The 23,267-nt window shown below is 57.5% G+C and overlaps 2 protein-coding genes across 6 annotated transcripts; one reads left to right on the forward strand and one right to left on the reverse strand.

Moving 5' to 3' along the window:
• Positions 1-22: 22 nt before the first annotated feature.
• On the forward strand, positions 23-4,579 carry THYN1 (thymocyte nuclear protein 1). 5 transcript variants are annotated; one of them, XM_065945459.1, is made up of 7 exons: positions 23-149; positions 1,442-1,623; positions 2,492-2,560; positions 2,872-2,964; positions 3,368-3,463; positions 3,710-3,860; positions 4,394-4,579. In XM_065945459.1, the coding sequence occupies exons 1-7, from the start codon at positions 38-40 to the stop codon at positions 4,438-4,440; spliced, it is 750 nt and encodes a 249-aa protein (XP_065801531.1). In that variant the 5' UTR covers positions 23-37; the 3' UTR covers positions 4,441-4,579. The 5 variants fall into 5 exon arrangements, with proteins under 5 accessions (XP_065801531.1, XP_065801533.1, XP_065801535.1 ...); XM_065945461.1 differs by having other exon boundaries at positions 34-268; XM_065945463.1 differs by having other exon boundaries at positions 51-126.
• A 326-nt stretch (positions 4,580-4,905) lies between these two features.
• Positions 4,906-23,218, reverse strand: VPS26B (VPS26 retromer complex component B). Its single transcript, XM_065945458.1, has 6 exons — positions 22,782-23,218; positions 14,557-14,713; positions 9,526-9,690; positions 8,147-8,322; positions 6,982-7,124; positions 4,906-6,450 (listed from the first exon to the last, which is right to left on the reverse strand). The coding sequence occupies exons 1-6, from the start codon at positions 23,002-23,004 to the stop codon at positions 6,304-6,306; spliced, it is 1,011 nt and encodes a 336-aa protein (XP_065801530.1). The 5' UTR covers positions 23,005-23,218; the 3' UTR covers positions 4,906-6,303.
• Positions 23,219-23,267: the final 49 nt, after the last annotated feature.

Raw genomic sequence — 23,267 nt, forward strand, 5'->3', positions numbered from 1 at the left:
AATTCCCAGAGGCCCGCGGGGCCGCGGCGCGTGCGCCATGACTGGAGAGCGCCTCGGGGCGCCGGTGGGGATCGCGAGGGTCGGCCCCGAGCGCGCGGCGCTGACCGAGAGAGGAGAGCACCAGAGGCGCGCGCTGGGGGCTTCGCGGGGTGCAGAGGCTTTGTTGGTCGCCGCGGGGGGGGGGGGTGTCCAGCGAGCGCCCGAGGCGGCGGCCGTCCCGACCCGCCGGACAGCATGCCGCGAGCCCGGAGGAGGCGGGCGGGGCCGGGTGAGCGCGTCGGGCCGCTCAGCGCGCGCGGGGAGAGGTCGGGAGGCTGGTTCTGTGATCCCGGGCCCCGAACCGCCCCCAGGCTTCTGTCCTGGGCCCCTCTCTGCCGCTCGTCCGTCCGAGTGCTGACTCTCCGGGGAAGGCGCTGGGACGAGGGCCGGCGCGCGCGGCCCCCGCTCCAAGGGAAGCCACACGCGGAAGGGAAAAGGTCGGGGGGCCGGGGGCTTTGAGTCTAGCTTGGAAAATGGGTAGGAGAGCGGGGCGTCTCTCGTGTTCACAGGGTGAGTGGCATTCTCAGTGGAAGAGCAGCAGCAGCAGAGCACTCAGAGGCAGAGAAGTGCTTGCTGGAGACGGACGAGGGTTCCGGGTTGTTGCTTATCAGCGCACGCGGTATTTAGTGTCCCGATCACTGTCCAGGGGGACGACCGGCACACCAGGAGGGTGCCGCGTGTTAGACGGCCGTCAGGATGGCTCACGTCGGAGCTTCCACTTAGTTCAGAGGCCGTGCAGGAGGGTCAGGTGTGTTCAGGCCAGCGTGGCAGGCTGGCGTATGATCTGGCGCATACCCTCCAGGTGGATGGTGTGGACTGCCTGCCTTAGATTGAGCGTGACCACGGAGAACAGGTAAAAACTTAACAGCTCTTAGTTACCAGGTACCCACTGTGCTTCAGGCACATTTCCCTCACTGGAGGACAAGACTGAGTCCTGACCATGTCTGCAAATTCCTCAGTGGCGGTTTTATCCAGCTTCTCTGAGCATCTTTGAGTGGAAAGGAGGCAGGCTCAGAGCACAGTGAGCAAGGAAGGAGTCTGAGGTGACACAGAAGCTCGTGTTCCTGAACACTGATGATGACGTAGGCAGTGCCTCAGCCCACTATTTGTGCTTGTGCTCAGTTGCTTCAGATTTTGTGACCCCACGGACTGTAGCCCGCCAGGCTCCTCTGTCCATGGGATTCTCCAGGCAAGGATGCTTGAGTGGGTTGCCATGCCCTCCTCCAGGGGATCTTCCCAACCCTGGGGACTGAACCCCCTATCTCTTAAGTTTCCTGTGTTGGCAGGTGGGCTCTTTAAGACTAGCGCCACCTGGGAAGCTCGACTCCAGAGCAGCTGTTTTGCCTGCATCAGAACTTTCTCAGCAAGTAAGAAAGTTCCCTTCTTTTTGCTTCTATTGCAGACATGAAGGGGCCAGAAGGAAAACGCACCAAAACGAAGGACCTAGGGGGGGCATCAGCCCAAGTGGAGAACTCCAGCCTCCAGAAGACTCCAGCCTCTGAAGATGGTGGGGAGACCCTCAGCAGCTACTGGCTGATGAAGTCGGAGTCAGAAAGCCGACTGGAAAAAGGCGTGGATGTGAAGGTGCGGTCTTGCACCCGTCTCCATGGTGCACAGGGGACGTCACGGGGCCCATCACCTGCTTCTTAGCTCTGAGGAGCAGGGAGGGTGGTGTGGAGTGCCACTGGCAGGATTTCCTGCCCTCTGCTCTCTGCTCTGTGAAGCCAGGTGGCTGTGGTTGCCGAGCTGCTGTTGTCCCTAGAAGGTGGCCACGCGGCCGGCATGGGAGGGGAGTCTGGGGGAGAGTGGATTCATGTGGGCCTGTGGCTGCGTCCCTTTGCTGTCCACCTGACCGTCAGCACAGTCAGTCAGCTGTACGCCCACGCAAGAAAAAAAGCAACGACGCCACCTGTGTTCCAGTAAACAAATGGTGTGGCTGAGCTCCAGTGAAACTGTCTGCGTGTCAGGCATGGCGGATGTGGTCTGAAGGCTGGTCCGCCAGCCCCAAGCTGGGCCACACTCGGCCTTGGGCTGCCTTTCTCTTGCCACCTGCTGTGCCCTTAGGTATCTCCCTGCCAACAGCCGGTAACCAGGGGGTGAGTGTGAATCAGTTCTCACAACAGCTCAGAGACAACAGTTGGAGAGGCTATAGAAGGGATACATAATATTTAAGTGGAATAGAAATAACCATGATAATAAGTGGAATAGAGATAATCAGGTTACCAGATTAATCAGCCACTCAGCTAATTCTCTGGACTGTGAGGGATGACAGGGTGGTACAGGGCTGCCGTCTGCGTGCCTGGCACGCGCGGCTCCATGGGGCCCTTCCCGGAGGCTCTTGGGCCCTGCTGCCAGCAGTGCCCACGCTGAACGGGGAGGAATGTGTCTGCTTCCGTACGTCCTGACCAGCCGGCCCAGGAGTGTTCACTGAATGACCTTGTTTCTGGCCCAGTTCAGCATTGAGGATCTCCAGGCACAGCCCAGGCAGACGACGTGCTGGGACGGTGTTCGCAACTACCAGGTAGGCGGGCTGGCGGGGCCGTGAGGCTTGGGGGTAAAGCCTGCTTCCCTCTGCCCTACTCAGGAGTGAAGCTGTCTCAGCCAAGGCTGCTTTTTCCCTGAACCCAAACCTAAATACCTGAATTTCTCTGGCTGCCTGCAGCTTTGAAACTGCCTGTGTTCCAGCCAGTGTCCTGATACACCTCTGGGTAAAAGGCAAGGATGGAACTGAAGTGGGGGGAAGCTGCAGAAAAGAGTCTCCGCTGACAAAGGCAGACTCAATTTCTGCCGGCTGGTGCTTCCCTAGCACTTGTTCCTTGTCTCCTGCAACAGGCCCGGAACTTCCTGAGGGCCATGAGGCTGGACGAGGAGGCCTTCTTCTACCACAGCAACTGCAGAGAGCCCGGCATTGCGGGCCTCGTGAAGGTCGGGTATCCAGGCTGAGGGCTGAGCCGGCTCCCTTCACGTGGGTCATCCGCGCCCCCTGCCCCAGTCAGTAGCTGGCAGGACCACAGCAAGGGGGGCCCGCGTCCCCGGCCCCGCGGGCACAGGCTTGTCCACACCGTGGCCCTGCACTCACGCAGGCCGGCAGCCAGACACTCGACTGCAGGGTGGGGGGGGACTGGTGCCAGCAGCAAGCTCTGCTCGGCTGAGCGCCCACCCTCAGGGTTGCCGCAGGCTGCAGTATTCCCAGACGTCTGAGCCCGCGCTGGTCTTCGGCAGACAGACGGGGTGAGACTGTAGGCCAAGAAATGGAAGCTGGACTCGGACTGAAGGCTGGCTGTGGAGCTGACTGGACAGATGACTAGAGACTCGGATCTGATTTCAGATTGTGAAGGAGGCTTACCCGGACCACACACAGTTTGAGAAAAACAGTCCCCACTATGATTCATCCAGCAAAGAAGACAACCCCAAGTGGTCCATGGTAAAGTTACTCCTGTCTCCTAGTTCACGGATGGACAAGGGCGGAGGCTCTGGGGGTCTCTAGGGCAGGGCACGGAGCCCCGCTCCAGGAGGTCACCCTGCCCGCAGGGCCCCGTACACCCAGCTGACACAGCCGGCCGACTTTCTGCCCCACACGCCGCTGCCATGTGGGTGGGTGTCGTTTGTGGGGACGATGACCACGAGTTTCACAGGCGTGTGTTCTGTCCCACGTGCTGCTGCCACATAGGTGGACGTACAGTTTGTGCGGATGTTGCGGCGTTTCATCCCCCTGGCTGAGCTCAGAGCCCATCACGAAGCACACAAAGCCTCTGGCGGCCCTTTAAAAAACATGGCTCTCTTCACTCGCCAGAGACTGTCCGTCCAGCGCCTGACCCGAGGTAAGGATGGCCCTTGTCTTTGGACCACACGCCAGAACGACTGTGAATTCACTCACACTCGCTGGTGAAACCTAAGCACAGTGGTTAAGAGTCGAGTCTGTGTTTTCCCCACGCCCCGCCCTGCCCCCAAACTCCCACGAGAGGAGCTCCCCAGGATGCCGGGTGCGGCAGCAGCCAGACCCCCTCCTCGTTCCCGAGGGAGCGGCTGCTGGCCTCGTGCCTGAGAGATGCCTGCCGGGCCGCTCCATTCAGGAGTATGCGTGTGCGTGCGTGCTAAGTCGTTTTGCATGTGCAGCTATGCGACTCCACAGACCATATCCCCCCAGGCTTCTCTGTCCATGGGATTGTCCAGGCAAGAACACTGGAGTGGGCTCCACGCCCTCCTCCAGGGGGTCTTCCTGACCCAGGGATTGAACCCGTGTCTCTGATGCCTCCTGCATGGCAGGGGGGTTCTTTACCACTGGCACCACCTGGGAAGCCCTTTCAGGAGGTGATTCAGACCTAATTCTTCCTCTTCGTGCCCTTTTCGGCAGAGGAGTTTGATTTTATCCTGAGCCTGGAGGAAAAGGAACCGAGTTAGTGGAGACGCGGCTGCTGAAATGGATAAGGCGTTGCCCCAAAGTCAAGCTACCACGAGATGAAAGGGAGTGCGGGGGGCACACTGGGTGTGAGCGGCGTGGGGCCTGGCCCTTTCTAATAAACACCCATGCTTAAGGTGAGAGCGTGTCTTCCAGTCAGCATCGTGGGTAGAGCAGGTTTCACGGCCCCGCAGCCGGGTGCAGGGCCCAGTCTGGTGACATGATTGTCTCTACCCTGCCCTGCCCGCCCCTCAAGGGTCTGGTCCCACGGAGGTTAAACCAGCAGTTTCAGAACCAGTTGCCAGGCTGGAATAAACCCGAAATTCCTTTCTCAGCCATATGCTTGTCTGAAACCGGCATTAACAACGTGGGCATCACTGTTCACCTGGGGCCACAGGCGTGGGGGGGGCCAGGTGTCGTGGGCCGGAGTGGTGTGTGCGGCGGGGCAATAAAGACACCACAGAGCCTGGTGGACCGTGGGCATGAAGACCGTGGACCGGGCCAGCCCAGGGGCTCACTTTAATCAGACACACATCTGAAACAGCTTTGTTTAAAACACAGCCACTGTAAAGACACACAGCGAGAAACTGTTACGCGCAGCGGCTCAACCCCAGGCCACGCCGCCTGTCTGGTCCCTCCGCTCTGCCGGGCCCTAGCCGCCTCCCCGCACTTGCCTGGCGCAGAGGCAGAGGACGGAAGCGGCCGCGCTCTGGCTCCCTCAGAGGATGGGTGTCGGGCGCGGGTGTCAGCGCGGCTGGTTGGGGGCAGGGGGCGGGTGGGCGGTCCTAGCGGTCACGGTACAGGCTGCCCCGGAGCCCCAGGGCTCGGTTCACGCTCTGGAAAAGCTAAGGGGTGCTGTTGCGCCCTCCGGAACCGTGGGCCAGCCGGGGGACCACCTGCCCTCGCCTGGCTCTCCTGCCCCCAGCGCTGGCGCTCTTCCCGGTGCCGCCCTAACGCCCCTCTCTCCAGTCTAGCTCTGAAAACACAAGCCCTGCCCAGTCCGGGGCCCACAGCTGCCCCGATTTCCGAGGAAAAAGAATCCCTATAAAGACGATACAGAACAAACCCTCTGCCTCCCAGAAGACAGAGAACCCAGACCCCCGACTGCATAGTACCTGCTGACCTCGGGGCTCTGCCTAGTCTTTCTAGAGGAGAAGAGAGACCAGGAGACAGGACAGCCAGCCACACCCTTAACATAACAGGCCCAGGCGCGGTGCAGCCGCGGAAGACCCCCTCTAGCGTGGCGAGCACCCACATACACAGAACACCCCTGGTCCCAAGCTGCGGGGGAGGACAGCGCCTCGGGAGGCCTGCCCCCTGCGGCCCCCGTGGTGAGCACAGACCTTCTAGGGGTCAGACCAAGCCCTGGTCCCCAGGAATGAGATAGACAGCAGGGACCAAGAGCTCTGCTCCGGGGCGCCCAGGGCCACCGCGCCGCGCACGACCACTGAGTTCTCCCTGTTGCTGTCCACGTGCCACATGGGCCCTGGTGTCTCTGGGCCCGGGGCGGTGGCCAGAGGTGCCACAGACCCCATCCGGTCCAGGACGACCATGCTTGGGAGTCGGAGGAGGACGATGGCGGCCTGTGGAGGCGCCAAAGCACCACGTCCAGACTCCCGCGGCAGCTCCTGGCCTGAGCCCCTCCAACAGCCGAGCCCTCTGCAGCCCCACAGACAGCTCCCCGAGGACACCCCTCCTCTCCCCGCGCCCCTATCGGGCACAGGGTCCTGCACACCCTGTCTCCCAACCCCAGCCCCTCAGGTTCTTCAGGAAAAAGGATTTACGTCAAAGACATGGTTTGTTTTCAGGCTGTGAGCGTGGGTCAGCAGTCGATATCCCGCCCCAGCCACTTCCCCGCCCTGGGCCTACTGTCTGCTGCCGCCGTCGGACAGTGGGCCGGGGGTTCGTGCCTCCCCCAGGGGCGTCGTGCCCTCGAAGCGCTGGGACGCGATGGCCGCCTGGTGGGACATGCTCTTCCGGACGATGTCACCCTTCCGCCACAGCACCACCTCCTGCAGGGTGGTGGGAACGGCACGTGAGGGGATCTGGGGAGTCTTAGGGGGCGGGCGGCACATGGGGAGGGGCATGTGAGAGGGGCCTGGGGAGTCTTAGGGGGTGGGCGGCACATGGGGAGGGGCATGTGAGGGGAGGCCTGGGGAGGGTCCCAGGGACTCTTAGGCAACTCCTGGTCTCCCGCCAACGAGCATCCCTTGGGGCCTTGGAGCTCCTGCTGACCATGGGGCCTGGAGGGCGGAGCAGCAACGGGGGCTGGGCTTGAGAAGACGGCTGTGGTGTCAACTGGGACCCAGTTCCGGCCGCGGGGCTCAGGGTGAACCAGGAGGCACAGACACCTTCCGGGCCGATCAGGTAGAACCAAGCCGCACAGACACCCACCAGCTCGCCCGCCCCCACGCCCCGGCCCTCCGCCCGCAGCCGTGCCCCCGCCCCCACGCCCCGGCCCGGCCCCGCCCCTCCGCCCGCAGCCCCGCCCCGCCCCCACGCCCCGCCCCTCCGCCCGTAGCCACGCCCCGCCCCGCCCCCACCTGCTGCTTGAAGTAGCGCCGCTCCTCGTCGTCGATGAGCACCAGGTTGAGGTAGTAGCGCACGGAGAACTTCTTGTTGATGTCCCGCATGGTGGGTGTGAGCTCGTAGCCCGCCAGGAAGAGGCGGATGGGGATGGACTCTCCTGCGGGGCCAGGAGGGGTCAGGGGGGCAGGGCAGGCGCGCCGCCCGCTGACGGGCCAGGCCCGCTCGTCTCCTCTTGGCTGAGGCCGCCCGGACCGGGAGGCAGAGTGGCAACCACAGGACGCCAGGTGAGCAGCGCGGACTCCCACCAGCATACGAGTCTAGCGGCTGCGCTGTCAGGGCCGGCGGTCCCACCCGAGCTAGCGCACGGTCTTCCCCAGCGACTCCAGTGTCAGCTCCCCCGCCCTGACTGGCCTGGCCCACCCCATGCCCCCCGAGACTGGCGGGCCCCAGCTCTCTCCACCGAGCTCTGGTGGGTCTCTGCTATCCCTGGCCCCTCGTGTTCTCACAGGGAAAGTGAGGGAATCAGGCTATATGGTATCTCAGATCCCTTCCACCTCTAACATGGTGCCTTCCTCAGCCAAGCAGAACAAAATCAGGACAGAGCTCCACTGAGCAAGCACAAAGCCATGGAGCCTGCGTCACCCTGCGTGGCTCACAGGCCCCACGGTGCCCCAGGGAGGGCAAGCCTGGCCCGCTGCGTGGCTGGGGACACGATGGAGCCAGCGGGCAGGATGGCCCAGTGCTGCCCCGAAGACCCCACTCGGGAGGCCAAGGCCCTGAGAAGCCGTGAGCCCTCCTCCCGCGGGGTGGGGACTGGGAGAGCTAAGTGAGGCCCTGGAGGCACCCAGCACGTCCACGTGAAAACACAGACCGTCGGCAGCTGCAGCGCCAAAAAAGAATCCGAACAATTGCTCCTCCCAGTAGCCACCAGGGTCCCACCAGCTCCCGCTCCACTCATTCTAGAGGGCATGCCAGCACCGTGCACAGCAGCAAGGAGTGTCGGTCAGGGTGTCCACTTGGCCAGGCAGCCCAGAGCCTGACTTTGTCAGCCTGGCGCAGGAACTAGCAGGAAGGACCGTTTTGCTCCCCCAGCGGCAAGGACAGTGCAAGCGGAGGCAGCACAGGCTCACAGCCCCCGGCCGCGACGGCAGCCCCAACACCCCAGCCTGGCGAGCTCACCTCTCACGGGCGCGCCATCCATGATCTCATACTTGGCGATGGTGTCATTCTCGTGGTACACATTGGGGCCCGTGCCGGTCGTCTCCCGCTTGATGATGTCGATCTCCATGTGCTTGATCTTGATCCGCACCAGCAGGAAGTAGATCTTCCCCACGATGACGTCCTTCAGGTGGTACCTGCAGAGAGGAAGCAAGAGGTGTGGCTCCGGACGGGACAGGCCTCTTGGATTGAGAGAGGGTGCCGCCTGCCTGGGGGTGGTGGGCCAGGAGAGTTGAGGCCATGTGGGCCCACATTCCTCCAGACTGCCCATGGAGAGGATTCGGACGCCCTGCGCTGGAGCCAGTATCACTCCCACAGCCGTCCCGCACACGACTCAGAACGGGTCCCTGTCACCCTTGCTCAGTGCTGTAACCAGCATGTACTTTAGAGGCTCTGGGGTGAGAGGCTGACCCACCAGGAGTGGGGACCAGGTCCTGGTCTTCCTCTGGGCTCTGGGAGCTGGGCCCTCCCTGGTCAGTCAGCAGCGGGGCTGGTCTGCACCCGGTGTGGCCACAGAGAGCAAACCTTCCGAGTGAAGCTCGGGAAGAGGATGGGAGCTGGAGGCGGGGGCTGAGGATGCAGGCCCTGACCAGAGGGGAGGACAGACCACGTGACAGACGCAGGGGGCAGGCCGGGGCCTAGCCCCAGGCTGGGGGCCTGCCCGCATCTGGCCCCATCTGCCCCCCAGCTTCCTGGGGGGATGGCGGGCATGTGTGCTGGGTGCAGCCTGCTCTGCGGGCAGGGCCCGGTGTGCCCGTCCAGCCTTAGGCATGCCCGTCTCCTGCTCAGCTTGGTCTTCACCACACTGCTGGCTGGCGGCTGCTTGCGTTTCTACGAGGTGGCACCCCCCCACACCAGGTGGCTGGGGAGCTGTTGGGCAGCACTCTGGGGGCTCCATCCTGGGAGGGCCTGCAAGCCCTGGGACTGTGAGGAGAAGGCAAAGGGTCCCTCCCAGGGGGGCGGGGGAAGCACAGCGGTCATCACCAGGCCTAGGAGGCCCTGTGTCCCCAGTCCTCAGGAGGACCGCCCAGGCAGCCCCCGCCCTGAGCCTCTGGAGGCCAGCAGGTCTGAGGCGAGGCCGCCCCACCCAGAGACGCTCATTAGCGATGCGGTGGCTTTTTTAGTTGTGTGAGTTGAATATACGATTTTCAAGGATTTTCAGGAATGTACTACATTAAAAAGATGCTCGTGGTAGGTTTTGAACGGTCAGTGAATTCTGCAGTTTACAAGCACTGAGGTATTTTGACGCTGTAAGAGCAGGCGTGGTCTAAAATGTTCTGGTCAGTTAAAATCAAGTCCTGCATGCCCTCCCCCTCAGGCACCAGCCGTCCGCCACTCACTTGGACTTGTTGTACTCAAACTCGATGTGCAGACAGTCTTCAATTCCGACCTCCATCTTGATGGAGGAGTTCAGCTCGGGGTACGTGCTCAGCGTGTGCACCACGATGTCCATCTCCTTGACGACGTCGTTCAGACGGCGGCTGATGGTGGCCCGGAGGAAGTACCTGTGAGAGGTGGGCAAGCAGCGAAGGGACCTGGGTTTACTCACCCCGCGCTGTCCCGAGAACCCCTGGCCAAGTCGGCCTTTGCGGCTTTGATTCTTCTGACCAGTCACCTCTGGGCACCCCCTCCCAGCAGAGACACACCAAGACACGATCCCGCTATTATAGCTGCAGGGAGCTCAGAGGCTCCTCCTCAGCTGCTCCCGAGCCCAGCCTGGGAACCAGGAGGGCTGGACCCCAACAGCAGCCTCACCAGCACCTGCCAGGCACTGTGTGCAGCTTTTATTTCTGCAGCTCCTCCTGGATCTTCAGGAGGGATCATGTACTCTTAGGTCTGCATGCTGTCTATCTGATAGTACTCCATGAGTGAGCATGTTTCAAGTCCCCCACCGTTCAGTGACAGGAAGAGGTGATGGAGAAACCAGGTCAGCGAGTCCCCACAGCATTTATTACGAGACCTAGGACGCAGAGATGGAGTCACAGGCAACTCGCGGTCCCCCAACGGCCACTCGAGGGGAAACTAGAGCGTGTGCAGAGAGTCAGCCAGAGGCCGCAACCCAGTGCTGCAGGGAGAGGGGCCTTCAGGGAGAGTTGGCTTCAGAAGCAGAGCAGCAGAGGAGGAGAGGTATGAACCCGGACAGCATCCGGCTGGGCCAAGGGGCCCGGCACCAGTGAGGGAGAGGAGACACCACCCTGAAGGACTGACACAGGACCCTTGGTAGAGAACCACTGTCCAACATCTCGATCCTGCAACATCCCACCCTTCTCCACAGATCCAGTCTCTCTCCAGCTAAGCCTTCCTCCTGAGCTTCTAACCAGTCCCGGAGTCATCAGTCCCCAGAGCACACCCCCAGAGACCGCTGTCCAGGGTCCTGCTCGAGCCTGCAGCTTCCTCCGCAGCCCCACGCCTCACCTGGCTGTCTTCACCACCCTGCCCGAGCTGCCCGCCATGGGAACACAGGTGCCTCTCACTGCACACGAGGTTCTCAAGGCTCCTCCCAGCTGTAGCAGGGGTCAGGGTCTGCTTCCCATTCAAGGCCGAGCACTAGTCTACCATGTGGACACACATGGCTCTCATCCACTCATCTACTGATGGATGCTGGGGTCATGTCCACTTTGTGGCTACTGGGAATGCTGCTACTAAACGTAAGAGCACTTACACCTGTTTTGAGTCCTTGCTTTCACTTCTTTTGGATTTATACATAGAAGTGGAATTGATGAATCATTTGGTAGTTTTATTTTTAATATTTTGAGGAACTGCCATACTGTTTTCAACAGTTTTCTGACACAGGAGATGACAAGAGTGAACATCGGCATTCTAGGAATCAGTGAACTAAGATGGACTGGAATGGGCGAATTTAACTCAGATGACCATTATATCTACTACTGTGGGCAGGAATCCCTTAGAAGAAATGGAGTAGCCATCATGGTCAACAAAAGAGTCCAAAATGCAGTACTTGGATGCAATCTCAAAAACGACAGAATGATCTCTGTTTGTTTCAAAGGCAAGCCATTCAATATCATGGTATTCCAAGTCTATGCCCCAACCAATAACGCCTAAGAAGCTGAAGTTGAACAGTTCTATGAAGACCTACAAAACCTTCTAGAACTGACACCCAAAAGAGATGTCCTTTTCATTATAGGGGACTGGAATGCAAAAGTAGGAAGACAAGAAACACCTGGAGTAACAAGCAAATTTGGCCTTGGAATATGGAATGAAGCAGGGCAAAGACTAATAGAGTTCTTCCAAGAGAACACACTGGTCATAGCAAACAGCCTCTTCCAACAACACAAGAGAAGACTCTACACATGGACATCACCAGATGGTCGACACTGAAATCAGATTGATTATAGTCTTTGCAGCCAAAGATGGAGAAGCTCTATGCAGTCAGCAAAAACAAGACCGGGGGCTGACTGTGCCTCAGATCATGAATTCCTTATTGCCAAATTCAGACTGAAATTGAAAAAAGTAGGGAAAACCACTAGACCATTCAGGTATGACCTAAATCAAATCTCTTATGACTATACAATGGAAGTGAGAAATAGATTTAAGGGACTAGATCTGATAGACAGAGTGCCTGATGAACTATGGATGGAGGTTCGTGACACTGTACAGGAGACAGGAATCAAGACCATCCCCAAGAAAAATAAATGCAAAAAAGCAAAACGACTGTCTGAAGAGGCCTTACAAATAGCTGTGAAAAGAAGAGAAGTGAAAAGCAAAGGAAAAAAGGAAAGATATTCCCATTTGAATGCAGAGTTCCAAAGAATAGCCAGGAGAGATAAGAAAGCCTTCCTCAGTGATCAATGCAAAGAAATAGAGGAAAACAACAGAATGGGAAAGACTAGAGATCTCTTCAAGAAAATTAGAAAAACCAAGGGAACATTTCATGCAAAGATGGGCTCAATAAAGGACAGAAATGGTAGGGACCTAAAAGAAGCAGAAGATATTAAGAAGAGGTGGCAAGAATACACAGAAGAACTGTACAAAAAAGATCTTCATGACCCAGATAATCACAATGGTGTGATCACTCACCTAGAGACAGATATCCTGGAATGTGAAATCAAGTAGGCCTTAGGAAGCATCACTACGAGCAAAGCTAGTGGAGGTGATGGAATTCCAGTTGAGCTTTTTCAAATCCTGAAAGATGACGCTGTGAAAGTGCTGCACTCAATATGCAAGCAAATCTGGAAAACTCAGCAGTGGCCACAGGACTGGAAAAGGTCAGTTTTCATTTCAATCCCAAAGAAAGGCAATGCCAAAAAATGCTCCAACTACCGCACAATTGCACTCACCTCACACACTAGTAAAGTAATGCTTAAAATTCTCCAAGCCAGGCTTCAGCAATACGTGAACGTGAACTTCCAGATGTTCAAACTGGTTTTAGAAAAGGCAGAGGAACCAGAGATCAAATTGCGAACATCCGATGTATCATTGAAAAAGCAAGAGAGTTCCAGAAAAACATCTATTTCTGCTTTATTGACTATGCCAAAGCCTTTGACTGTGTGGATCACAATAAACTGTGAAAAATTCTGAAAGAGATGGGAATACCAGACCACCTGACCTGCCTCTTCAGAAACCTATATGCAGGTAAGGAGGCAACAGTTAGAACTGGACATGGAATCACAGACTGGTTCCAAATCGGGAAAGGAGTACGTCAAGGCTGTATATTGTCACCCTGCTCATTTAACTTATATGCAGAGTACATCATGAGAAATGCTGGGCTGGAGGAAGCACAAGCTGGAATCAAGATTGCTGGGAGAAATATCAATAACCTCAGATACGCAGATGACACCACCCTTATGGCAGAAAGTGAAGAGGAATTAAAAAGCCTCTTGATGAAAGTGAAAGAAGAGAGTGAAAAAGTTGGCTTAAAGCTCAACATTCAGAAAACGAAGATCATGGCATCCGGTCTCATCACTTCATGGCAAATAGATGGAGAAACAGTGGAAACAGTGGCTGACTTTATTTTTGTGGGCTCCAAAATCATTGCACATGGTGACTGCAGCCATGAAATTAAAAGATGCTTACTCCTTGGAAGGAAAGTTGTGACCAACCTAGACAGCATATGAAAAAGCAGAGACATTACTTTGCCAACACAGGTCCATCTAGTCAAGGCTATGGTTTTTCCAATGGTCATGTATGGATGTGACAGTTGGACTATAAAGAAAGCTGAGCATCGAAGAATTGATGCTTTTGAACTGTGGTGTTGGAGAAGAGTCTTGAGAGTCCCTTGGATTGCAAAGAGATCCAACCAGTCCATCCTAAAGGAGATCAGTCCTGGGTGTTCATTGGAAGGACTGATGTTGAAGCTGAAACTCCAATACTTTGGCCACCTGATGCGAAGAGCTGACTCATTGGAAAAGACCCTGATGCTGGGAAAGATTGAGGGCAGGAAGAGAAGGGGACGACAGCGGATGAGATGGTTGGATGGCATCACTGACTTGATGGACATGGGTTTGGATGGACTCCGGGAGTTGGTGATGGACAGGGAGGCCTGGCGTGCTGCGGTTCATGGAGTTGCAAAGAGCCTGACATGCGTGAGCGACTGAACTGATGAGGAATCTACTGCAGAGCGTCACATTAAATCACAATAAGCCCCTGGCCCAGTTTAACTGACAACTAGACAGTGCTTGCTATTGCTGCCTCCTCCGAGAGCAGTCCCAGAGCGTTGCTGAATGGGGCACTGTCAGCGTCTGGAGCTCTCTGAAAAGGCTGGAAAAGAAGAGCCTGCAAAAAAAAAAAAAAAAAAAGAAGAGCCTGCAGTCTCTCTTCTGAGGGGAGAGGGGAGACCTCCCCAGAGCCCATGTTGTCCCCCATGCAGGCCCCAGGTGATGACCATGACTTGGAGCCAGAAGTCCAAGTGACATCACACAGCCCAGAGGCCCTGGAATCAGTGCCTACCTTCAGTTTTCAAGACTGAAACAAGGAAAACCATTCCCTGTACTTAAAAGGTGTGTAGCCCTGTTCTAAAGCTTCTCACACTGTGCTACATTTTATTCTCTCCTGTCCCAAAAGATGCAGAGGACAGGTCTGGGATCATAATCCAAATCTGGGACTGCCCTGGTAGTCCAGTGGTTAAGAATCTGCTTGCCAGTGCAGGGGACATGGGTTCGATTCCTCATCCAGGCAGAGTCCACATGCCTCAGGTCAACTAATCCTGTGCGCCAAAACAAGAGAAGTCACTGCAATGAGAAGCCCCAGCTCCCCGCAACTAGAGAAAACCCACTGGCAACAGTGAAGCCCCGGTGCAGTCAAACATAAATTTTAAAAAGAATCCAAATCTGTGACCCCCTTCTCACCTGACAGAGCACAGGCCCACATCCCTGCATGTGTGGAGTCGGAGGAGGAAGAGTCACGTCACTTACCGCAGCTTCACGTTCTGCCCGGTGTAGGACTCGTAGGGCTTCTCCACGTGGGTGAACTCAAAGTCAAAAGCCTGCGACTGGGTGACCTCTCCGGGCCGGGCCAGGTCCTTCACCAGGGACACAAACTCGTGGTGGTTGCCGCGGTCGTAGTAGAGCTCTGCAGGGAGAGCGGAGACCTCTGCTACCCAGGCCTGGCCTACAGAGGGCGGCGGGGGCCCGCTGCGGAAGCGCCCCTCCCAGCCGCGGAGCCGCACGTTGCTTCACGACCCCATCTTCTCGCCCTGTACGGCCGCCCTGCACCCAAACACCCTGAGCTCTGTGGAGACCCTGGCCCGGGGCAGCACCCAGGGGACACAGCGGGGGGACCACCACCGAAACATCACATCCCTTTACATAGTTAAAGCGATTCCTAACTGTGGGAAGCGTGCTTGACTCCGTCACTCAGTCATACCATACTCACAGCAACCTGAGCGGCTGGGTGGGCCTGTCTGCGTTTAACAGACAAGGAAACTGAGGCGCGGCGGGGCGGGGCCAGGCCCAGCACCTCAGTTCTCCTGCTGGGCTGCGTCTGTTCCTGGGCCCCGGGAGAGCAGGGGTGAGCGCGAGGCGGGACCAGGTGAGGACTTGGAGACGGGTCCACGCGGCTCACTGCCGGAGGGGCTGTCAGGCTACCCCAGTCTCGGCCACAGTCCCTGGACTCCTGTGAGCACCAGGACCCCTGAGGCTGTGCTCAGGCCCAGACAGCTGGCACCCACCCCCCCAATATCTCCGATTCTGAGGCCTGGGTGGGACTCAGGATGGACATCCCAGCAGATTGCTGCTTGTCCAGGGACCGCCCTCCGAGAAGGCCTACTGCACACCCACTCTCCTCTCAGACAGGCCTGCTGGGTGGCTGTCCTGAGTCACGTCACCCGTGTGTCCCGGGCTGTCTGCGCCCACATCAGGCTGCTGCTCAAGTGGTGAACTCTGTGCTCCAGGATGGCTGCTGGAGACAAGGCTCCAGACCCCAGCTCCCGGCGCCCCAGTCCCCAGCTCCCAGCGCCGCAGACCCCAGCTCCTGGCGCCCCCAGACCCTAGCTGTGCAATGGGGGCACTGACTACCGAACGATTCCACGTGGCCCCAACACAGTCAAAACCTGCCCCGACTCCCCACAGCAGCCTGAGCAGGACAGGACAGGTCGGCGGGAGGACGCGTGCTCTCACCGCCGTCTGCTGCTGGCTGCCTGGACATGGGGGCAGGGTCACAGGATGGTATGCCTGGGACCACCGCCCGCCAGGCCTGGCCTGCACCTCTCGGCTGGCTCTCAGGGACAGCCTGAGCATGAGGGGCTGGGCAGACCCCAGACAGCAAAGGCCTTAAGCCCCCGATGATCGAAGCCTTCTTGGAGTCGAGAGGCCAGATCTCCTGCCTCCCAGAGCCAACACGGCAACCAAGCCTGCCACGGGGGCGCTTGCGGGGAAAGCGCAGCTTCCAGGGACCTCTCGGGCCGGCTGCCCTGGGCCCTGGCCTTGACAGATCCACCCCATGGAGCCTGTTCTCCCAGGCGGCGGGGCGGTGTCCACATCACAGGGAGCTGCAGTGAGGTCAGGCCCAGCCAGCACCACTACTTCTGCATGAAGCGCCCTGTGATCACAGTTTGCTGTTGATCCCCCGTTATACCTGGATCCACCTTAGGTCACCAATAACCCACCTGCTCCCCCAGGCCAGGCGGTGTCAGCAGTGGGCAGCGAGCCCGCCTCATGTGGGGCAATGCAGATCATCGGGGCACGGCTCTGGGGGCCGGGTGCCCTCAATGGGGGAGGGGGGGATGCACAGGGGCCAGGGGGAACGGGGCCACCGGCCAGGGACCTGTCCTCTGCCTTGTGCTGGTCCTTCACCACAGGAGCCTCTGCTGACCGGAACGGATGGAGCCCTCAGCTGGGGAGCTGGGTGTCTCGGGTGCCAAGCTGAGCTCTGCCGTGGTTTCAGGGGACAGCAGCAGGTGGAGCAAAGCCCAGTGTCTGAGGACTGTACGTGGGAAATGCCGGAGTGAAGAGCAGGATGCCAGGACACACAAATGTGACTATGCAGCCCAAAGGCAACATGAGACAGAAACCAGAGAAGGACCCACAGCGTCATAGTGTGTGCAGGCTCTCAGGAGGGGAGCCTGGCTGGGCCGGGACCCCCTGTGGGGGGAGGGGGCGGCTTCCTGCCTGGGGTACAGATCCTCCCCACGATCCCCCACCCCCAAATGTCATGGAAGAGCAGCCAGTGTGTAGTCTGAGTGGGGCCTGACTGTGCCTTTCAACGTGTGCTTTAATGTGGGCCAAAGCGTCAGAAAGAGCAGCCATCCTTTGTTATCTGCCGGAAACTTTGGGTTCTCGCATAAACTAAAACACAAAACCCACGGCTGTTCTCGGTTAGGGCCCTAAAGCGACTGTCAATGGCCACTTTCTCCCCGAGGCACCCTGGGAGCTTCTCAGCCTCCAAAGCCCGCAGGGACCAGTCATTTCATGCCAGGAGAAGGAACCGCCTGGTCCTTTCCCAAGGTAACGTCCCGGTCTCAGCCCATCAGGAGGAAGCGGCCACTGCAGGCAGGATGCTTACCCCGAAACCTGCACCAGAGGCTGAGGGGGAGCCGCCACTGTGGATCTAGGATGCCGTACTGGCTGCATCTGCGTCACAGGCCCCCCGAGAGCCGCCCCGAGACCTGCGGGGCCAGGCTTCACGTGGCTGGGAGACCCCCGGGCCCACCCAGCTTCTTTCCAGGGGCATAAGCTCCATCCTGCCTTCTGCTCAGGACTCCGGCTCACACGTCCCTCAGGCCCCCCATGCCTGGTAAACCTGCGGGCCGCTGACACCTCTGGTGCCTGCAGGCGTCTCTGCAGCAGCTCCTTAACTGGTGCGAGTCTGCGCACCTCTTACTGCACGTTCCTGGCTTCATGCATTAAGTGCAGCAGCGCCCTGGGTGCTCACCACAGGCCCGCTAGGCGGATGGGCTTTGGCTCACCCGGGGGCTTTACTTTTAAAAACTCCGATCCCGAGGCTAGCTCTCTGCTTTGGAGTGCAGTGTTCTTTAAGAACATTAGAGATACCAAGGGAACATTTCATGTAAAGATGGGCTCAATAAAGGACAGAAACAGTATGGACCCAACAGAGGGAAAAGAGATTAAGAAGAGGTGTCTGTGCTGACACAGAAGAACTAAACAAAGAAGGTCTTAATGACCCAGATAACCATGATAGTGTGGTCACTCACCTAGAGCCAGACATCCTGGAGTGTGAAGTCAAGTGGGCCTTTAGAATAACTGCTACCAAAGAAGCTAGTGCAGGTGGTGAAGTTCAGGCCGACCTACCTCAGATCCTGAATGCTGTTGAAGATGATGCTGTTAAAGAACTGCACTCAACAGGTCAGTAAATCTGGAAAACTCAGCAGTGGCCACAGGACTGAAAAAGGCCTGTGTTCATTACAATCCCAAAGAAGGGCAGTGCCGAAGAATGATCAAACTACCGCACAATTGTGCTCATTTCCCATGCTAGTAAAGTTATGCTGAAAATCCTTCAAGCTAGGCTTTAGCAGTACTTGAATCAAAATCTTCCAGATATACAAGATATACAAGGTTTAGAAAAGGTAGAAGAACCAAAGATCAAACTGTCAACTTTCATTGGCTCATAAAGAAAGCAAAAGAGTTCTAGAAAAACATCTGCTTCACTGACTATGCTAAAGCCTTTGGACTGTGTGGATCACGTAAACTGGAAAAATCTTCAAGAGATAGGAATACCAGACCACCTTACCTACCTCCTAAGAAATCTGTATGCAGGTCAAGAAGCAATAGTTAGAACCAGACATGGAACAGACTGGTTCCAAATTGGGAAAGGAGTACATCAAGGCTGTATATTATCACCCTGCTTATTTAACTTATATGCAGAGTATATCATGTGAAATGCCAGGCTGGATGAATCACAAGCTGGAATCAAGACTGCCAGGAAAAATATCAATAATCTCAGATATGTAGATGATACCACCCTTATGGCAGAAAGTGAATAGGAACTAAAGAGCCTCCTGATGAAAATGAAAGAGGAGAGTGAAAAAGCTGGCTTAAAGCTCAACTTTCAAAAAACTAAGATCATGGCATCCAGTCCCATCACTTCATGGCAAGTAGATGGGGAAACAGTGGAAACAGTGACAGATTTTCTCTTTATGTGCTCCCAAATCACTGCAGATGGTGACTGCAGCCATGAAAACAGAAAACATTTGCTCCTTGGAAGAAAAGTCATGACGATCCTAGAAAGCACATGAAAAAGCAAAGGCATCATTTTACCAACAAAGATTCGTCTAGTCAAAGCTATGGTCTTCGCAGTAGTCATGTAGAGATTTGAGAGTTTGACCATAAAGAAAGCTGAGCGCCAAAGAACTGACGCTTTTGAATTGTGGTGCTAGAGAAGACTCCTGAGAGTTCCTGGACTGCAAGAAGATCAAACCAGTCCATCCTTAAGGAAATCAAGTCCTGAATATTCATTGGCAAGGCTGATGCTGAAGCTGAAACTCCCAATACTTCGGCCACCTGATGTGAAGAGCCGACTCACTGGAAAAGACCCTGATGCTGGGAAAGGTAGAAGGCAAGAGGAGAAGGGGAAGACAGGGAATGAGATGGTTGTATAGCATCACCAACTCAATGGAAATGAACTTGGGCAACCTCTAGGAGGTGGTGAAGGACAGGGAAGACCAGAATGCTGCAGTTTATAGGGTCGCAAAGAGTTGGACATGACTGAGCAACTGAGTCATAAAAATAAGAGCAAGAGTATTTGATGGTCCCTCTTCAGTAAGGTTCTCTCCGTGTAGATCAGAGAGGGGTCCACACTGGACCAGTCCTGGAAGGTGTCAGGGGGACAAAATGCCATAGTAGTTGCTGTGTGGTGACAGTGTGAACCCAGCTTCTCGGAAGGAAAGTCACAGACTTCCCAACAAAGTGCATCTCAGCCCCATGGACCACAGGGGACACTTATTCATGCCTCTCTTTGCTCCGTCTTCTTCCAGAAGGTGCAGAGTATCTCGCAGCCATCTGATGGGAACAGTCAACAACACGTGCCTGGGTGAAGGGTTAGAGAGACACATCTGGAAAAACCAGGGGCAGCTCAGGAAAGAGCTGGATGACTGTATCCTTCAACCCACTGGGAGTCAAGGAGAAGTTTACGGAAGGGACTGAGAATGTCAGAACTGCCTTTTAGAAAGTTCGCTCTTATAGAAACTGAACTGAAAGAAAAGGCAAACAGAGGCAGGAAGGCCTCTCAGGAGACTGCTCCGCACAGAGGTGTCAGGGGCAGCGGCACCAAGGAGGGGGAGGGAGCCCCTGGGGGCGCAGGGGAGGCACGGGCACTCGGGGCCTCCCCGTGAGGGGGCTGGGGCAGGGAGAGAGAGAAGGAGCGTTCTGGTTCGGATGTGTCCTTGGGCAACCCACGGTGTCTCCACAGGCATTCAGCAGGCAGTCAGAGACCCAGGCACGGAACTCGGGGGTGAGCTCAAGCGAGCAAAAAGGCTCGGGAGACGTGAGTCCAAGCTGACATGGCAGTGGTGGGTGCAGACCCAGCTGCTGGAGCAGGCCGCGGGCGAGCCGGCTGGCAGACACTGCAGATGCGGGACCGCATCCTGCCCCCAGATCGAGACTGACAGGCACTTCTCTGCACCCAGGTCGGTCTGCCGTGAGGACTGCGGCCTGAACAGGACCCACACAATGGCCACCAGAAAGCTGTCCCTGCGAGAACTTGGATGACCCCTCCTGCTGGGAGGAGACGCAGAGCAGGCAGCAGGTGAGGCTGGCCTGGCACGGAGATCCTGGGGGCAGTCAACAAGGCAACCAGAGCTGACTGACGCTTCAAAGATCCAGCCCCCGGATCCAGCCTAACAGAGGTTATAAGCATTTGGTTGAAAAGTGCCAGAGCCTGCTCTTCACACACATCGACGATCTCTAGTCCTCACGAGACCCTAGTGACGTCTGCCCAGTACAGAGCCTTATGTAACCGAAGTAGCCCTCTGCTTCAGCCTTGGTCACACACCAGGCTGTCCTCCCTAATGCACAGGCAGGATGTACACACTTCCAAACCGGACAGACAATGGTTCGTAAGAAGAAAAATTCTGAGTGAAACGAACGAGGAAGGTGGCTGGCACACAATGACATCAGTATTCTCACAGGTGGCCAGGGCAGGACCACCCCGCGTGTCACCGGGATAGCAGACCTCAGAGCCAGAACAAAGCCCCACCCGCTGCATGCAGCGTCAGGAAAGCAAGGAAGCAGAAACCACACGACCGCAGTGTGGGGACCTCACTCACTAGTCTCGCTCCAGTGCCCTGAGGCTGGGTCACAAAAGTCTCTCGGGTCCAGCACACACACCCCACACTGCACAAAGCCTAGGCCCTAGACCCCTCACCGTTCTCCCAAGGGAGAGTTGCTGCTCCTGCCTGACAGGTGAGAGCGCCGAGGCCCAGGGAGGGGACAGCTTCCCCAAGGCCACAGGGTGCACTCAGGGGCCCAGGAAGAGCTGTCGATGGAAGCAGAAGAGGCTCTGAGAAATCTGAGAAGGGATGCTGTCCTGGGATGCGAGTGGACAGGAAACCAGGCAGGGCAGCCAACTCCCTTTCCGTCGGGCTGGAGGGAGACCTTGCGGGCGTCCCTGCATAGCCCATTCCACAACTGCTGGGGCAGGCGGTGCTCTGGTTACCTTTCACGCACGGGGCAGGTGTCCCCCCCGCCAGTGATGGCACAGTTGCTGGCTAGATGTGCCTGTCTTCACTCCTAATGCAGAGCCGCGGAATCCACTGACAACCTTAAAGCCTTAAAACCTTTCACAAACCTTGATGTGAAAACACTAAACCTAAGGAGGCCTGAACTTCATCACCTTACTCACGCCCAGCAAAGAATGCTTCGGGTTCCTCCTATATCCCCAGGAGCTCTTTTCCAGGAGTGATTTTAGCTTCCACGGATGTAAGGTTTTCTGTGGTTCTGGCATCTGGCTGGTCGAGGCTGGGGAGGCTGTGAAATGCACCCCCCGACAACCAAGAATGAGCAGGCCCACAGTGTCGACAGCACTGCTGTTGATGGACACTATATAAGCTGGAAGCAAGTGAGCAAAGAGTCTGAAACTCACTCTTCAGCTTGAGGTCACTCTTATTCTGGGTTTAAAATAACAACGGGTGGGTTCCTATAGGATTAGCTAGCCTTTGACCTGATTTCCGTTAACTTAAATAGCAGAAGTCAATACTTCAGGCTGGGCACTGAAGTGCTGAGCACACAGCCTTTCCCCAGGGCTCCTGTGTTTTCTGTCTCTGCAAAATGGAGAACAGATTCTGTGCTGGGATCTCAGGGAGTGGCAGAGAGCCTCTGAGGAGCGTTCCCAGGAAATCCCCCACACAGGGCCAGAGTGGGCAGTGGCATGGGGCACGATTTCTCTGCCCGACGTCTTTTCAGCCAACTGTGGTATTTACTGTGACCCTACTCCTGAACTACTAACACAAACTATTTCAGAAATATCTGTGAGTTTTAATAAACACGAGAGTCCAAACAGAACTGGAGACAACCCTATGTTGACTGGCAGCTCCCAAATCTTCTGTATTGCGACTGTCTTTTATTGTCTAGCTGTAAGTGCTAACAATCGTGCTTGAAATCTGTTAGAGCCTTAGGAAATTGTGACCACTTAAATCTGGGGCTTGGGAGCACTCTTTAAGGAGAGTGGCGCAGACTCTGTTCTCATCAAGAAGTCTTAGCGTGTGTGGACACAGGGCTGATGCTGGAGCCCGCGGGGATGCTTTCCCAAACACGCTCACAGAGAAGGTGCGGTAAGAGGCTGATGGGCCACAGACACGAGAGAGAGGTGGGCGGGCCACGCGGGGCTCGGAGTGGTTGTCACGACCTGCAGGCGGGCCCAGCTGGCAAGGAAGCCAAGGCAGGCCCGCGGAGCCCGGACCCAGGGCGGCGGGCAACAGGTCACAGGGCCTGGGGCAGAGTGGGGACAGGGGGTATGGAACTGCAGCCGTGGGTGCGGGGGTTAGGGGACAGGGGTTCGGGTCGCGCCAGGGGCTGGGGGGGCAGGGGTCTGGAATTGCAGCCGTGGGTGCGGGGGCTAGGGGGCGGGGACAGGGGTTCGGGTCTCGCCAGGGGTCTGGAGAGGGAGGTCAGAGGCTGGGTCAGGGGTCAGGAGTCAGGGTCGAAGGCGGCAGGGGGGTGGGCCCGGGCGGGGCGGACCCCGCACTCACCGATCTGCCCAATGAACTCGACCTTGATCCCCTGATGCTCCAGCCGCTTGTTGGGGTTCTTGAGAGCCAGGCTCACCTTCCCGGACACCGTCTCGCCGTCGTAGAATAGGAAGTATTTGTCTTTCTTCCCATCCTCGGTCTTGTGCTCGGCCCGCCGTCTGCTGTCCGCGTCGTTCAGCAGGATGTCCACATCCACGCTCTGCCCGAAGCCAAAGAAGCTCATGGCCCCGCCGGGCCGGCCGGGCCTGGGGAGGCCGGCGGGCTGGGCGCGACGCCGACGCCCGCGCTCGCCGGGCCGGCGCGGTTCCGAGGGCAGGGCAGAGGAGGCGCGCGAGGCACCCGCCGGCCGCGGCCTCCGGCGCCCACCTCAGAGGCAACAGCCCGGCCCCGGAGCAGCGGACGCCGCGTCCGCCGCTCAGCCGGACGCGCTGGAGTGGCTGCACGCATGCGCACGGCCCGCCCCTAGCGCGGCCGCCGCGCCCCCGG

The sequence above is a fragment of the Muntiacus reevesi genome, chromosome 9 (assembly GCF_963930625.1).
Source record: "Muntiacus reevesi chromosome 9, mMunRee1.1, whole genome shotgun sequence".
Taxonomy (NCBI): Eukaryota; Metazoa; Chordata; class Mammalia; order Artiodactyla; family Cervidae; genus Muntiacus; species Muntiacus reevesi.

What these genes read in the sequence shown, in the direction of transcription:
- THYN1 (XM_065945459.1), top strand. Translation starts at nt 38, where the DNA reads ATGACTGGAGAGCGCCTCGGGGCGCCGGTGGGGATCGCGAGGGTCGGC. An exon ending in CGCGCTGGGGGCTTCGCGGG is followed by an intron (nt 150 to 1,441) that starts GTGCAGAGGCTT and finishes CTTCTATTGCAG; the next exon opens with ACATGAAGGGGCCAGAAGGA. An exon ending in ACGGTGTTCGCAACTACCAG is followed by an intron (nt 2,561 to 2,871) that starts GTAGGCGGGCTG and finishes CTCCTGCAACAG; the next exon opens with GCCCGGAACTTCCTGAGGGC.
- VPS26B (XM_065945458.1), bottom strand. Translation starts at nt 23,004, where the DNA reads ATGAGCTTCTTTGGCTTCGGGCAGAGCGTGGATGTGGACATCCTGCTG. An exon ending in TTTGAGTACAACAAGTCCAA is followed by an intron (nt 8,323 to 9,525) that starts GTGAGTGGCGGA and finishes TCCTCTCTGCAG; the next exon opens with GTACCACCTGAAGGACGTCA. An exon ending in GGATGGCGCGCCCGTGAGAG is followed by an intron (nt 7,125 to 8,146) that starts GTGAGCTCGCCA and finishes CTGGCCCCGCAG; the next exon opens with GAGAGTCCATCCCCATCCGC.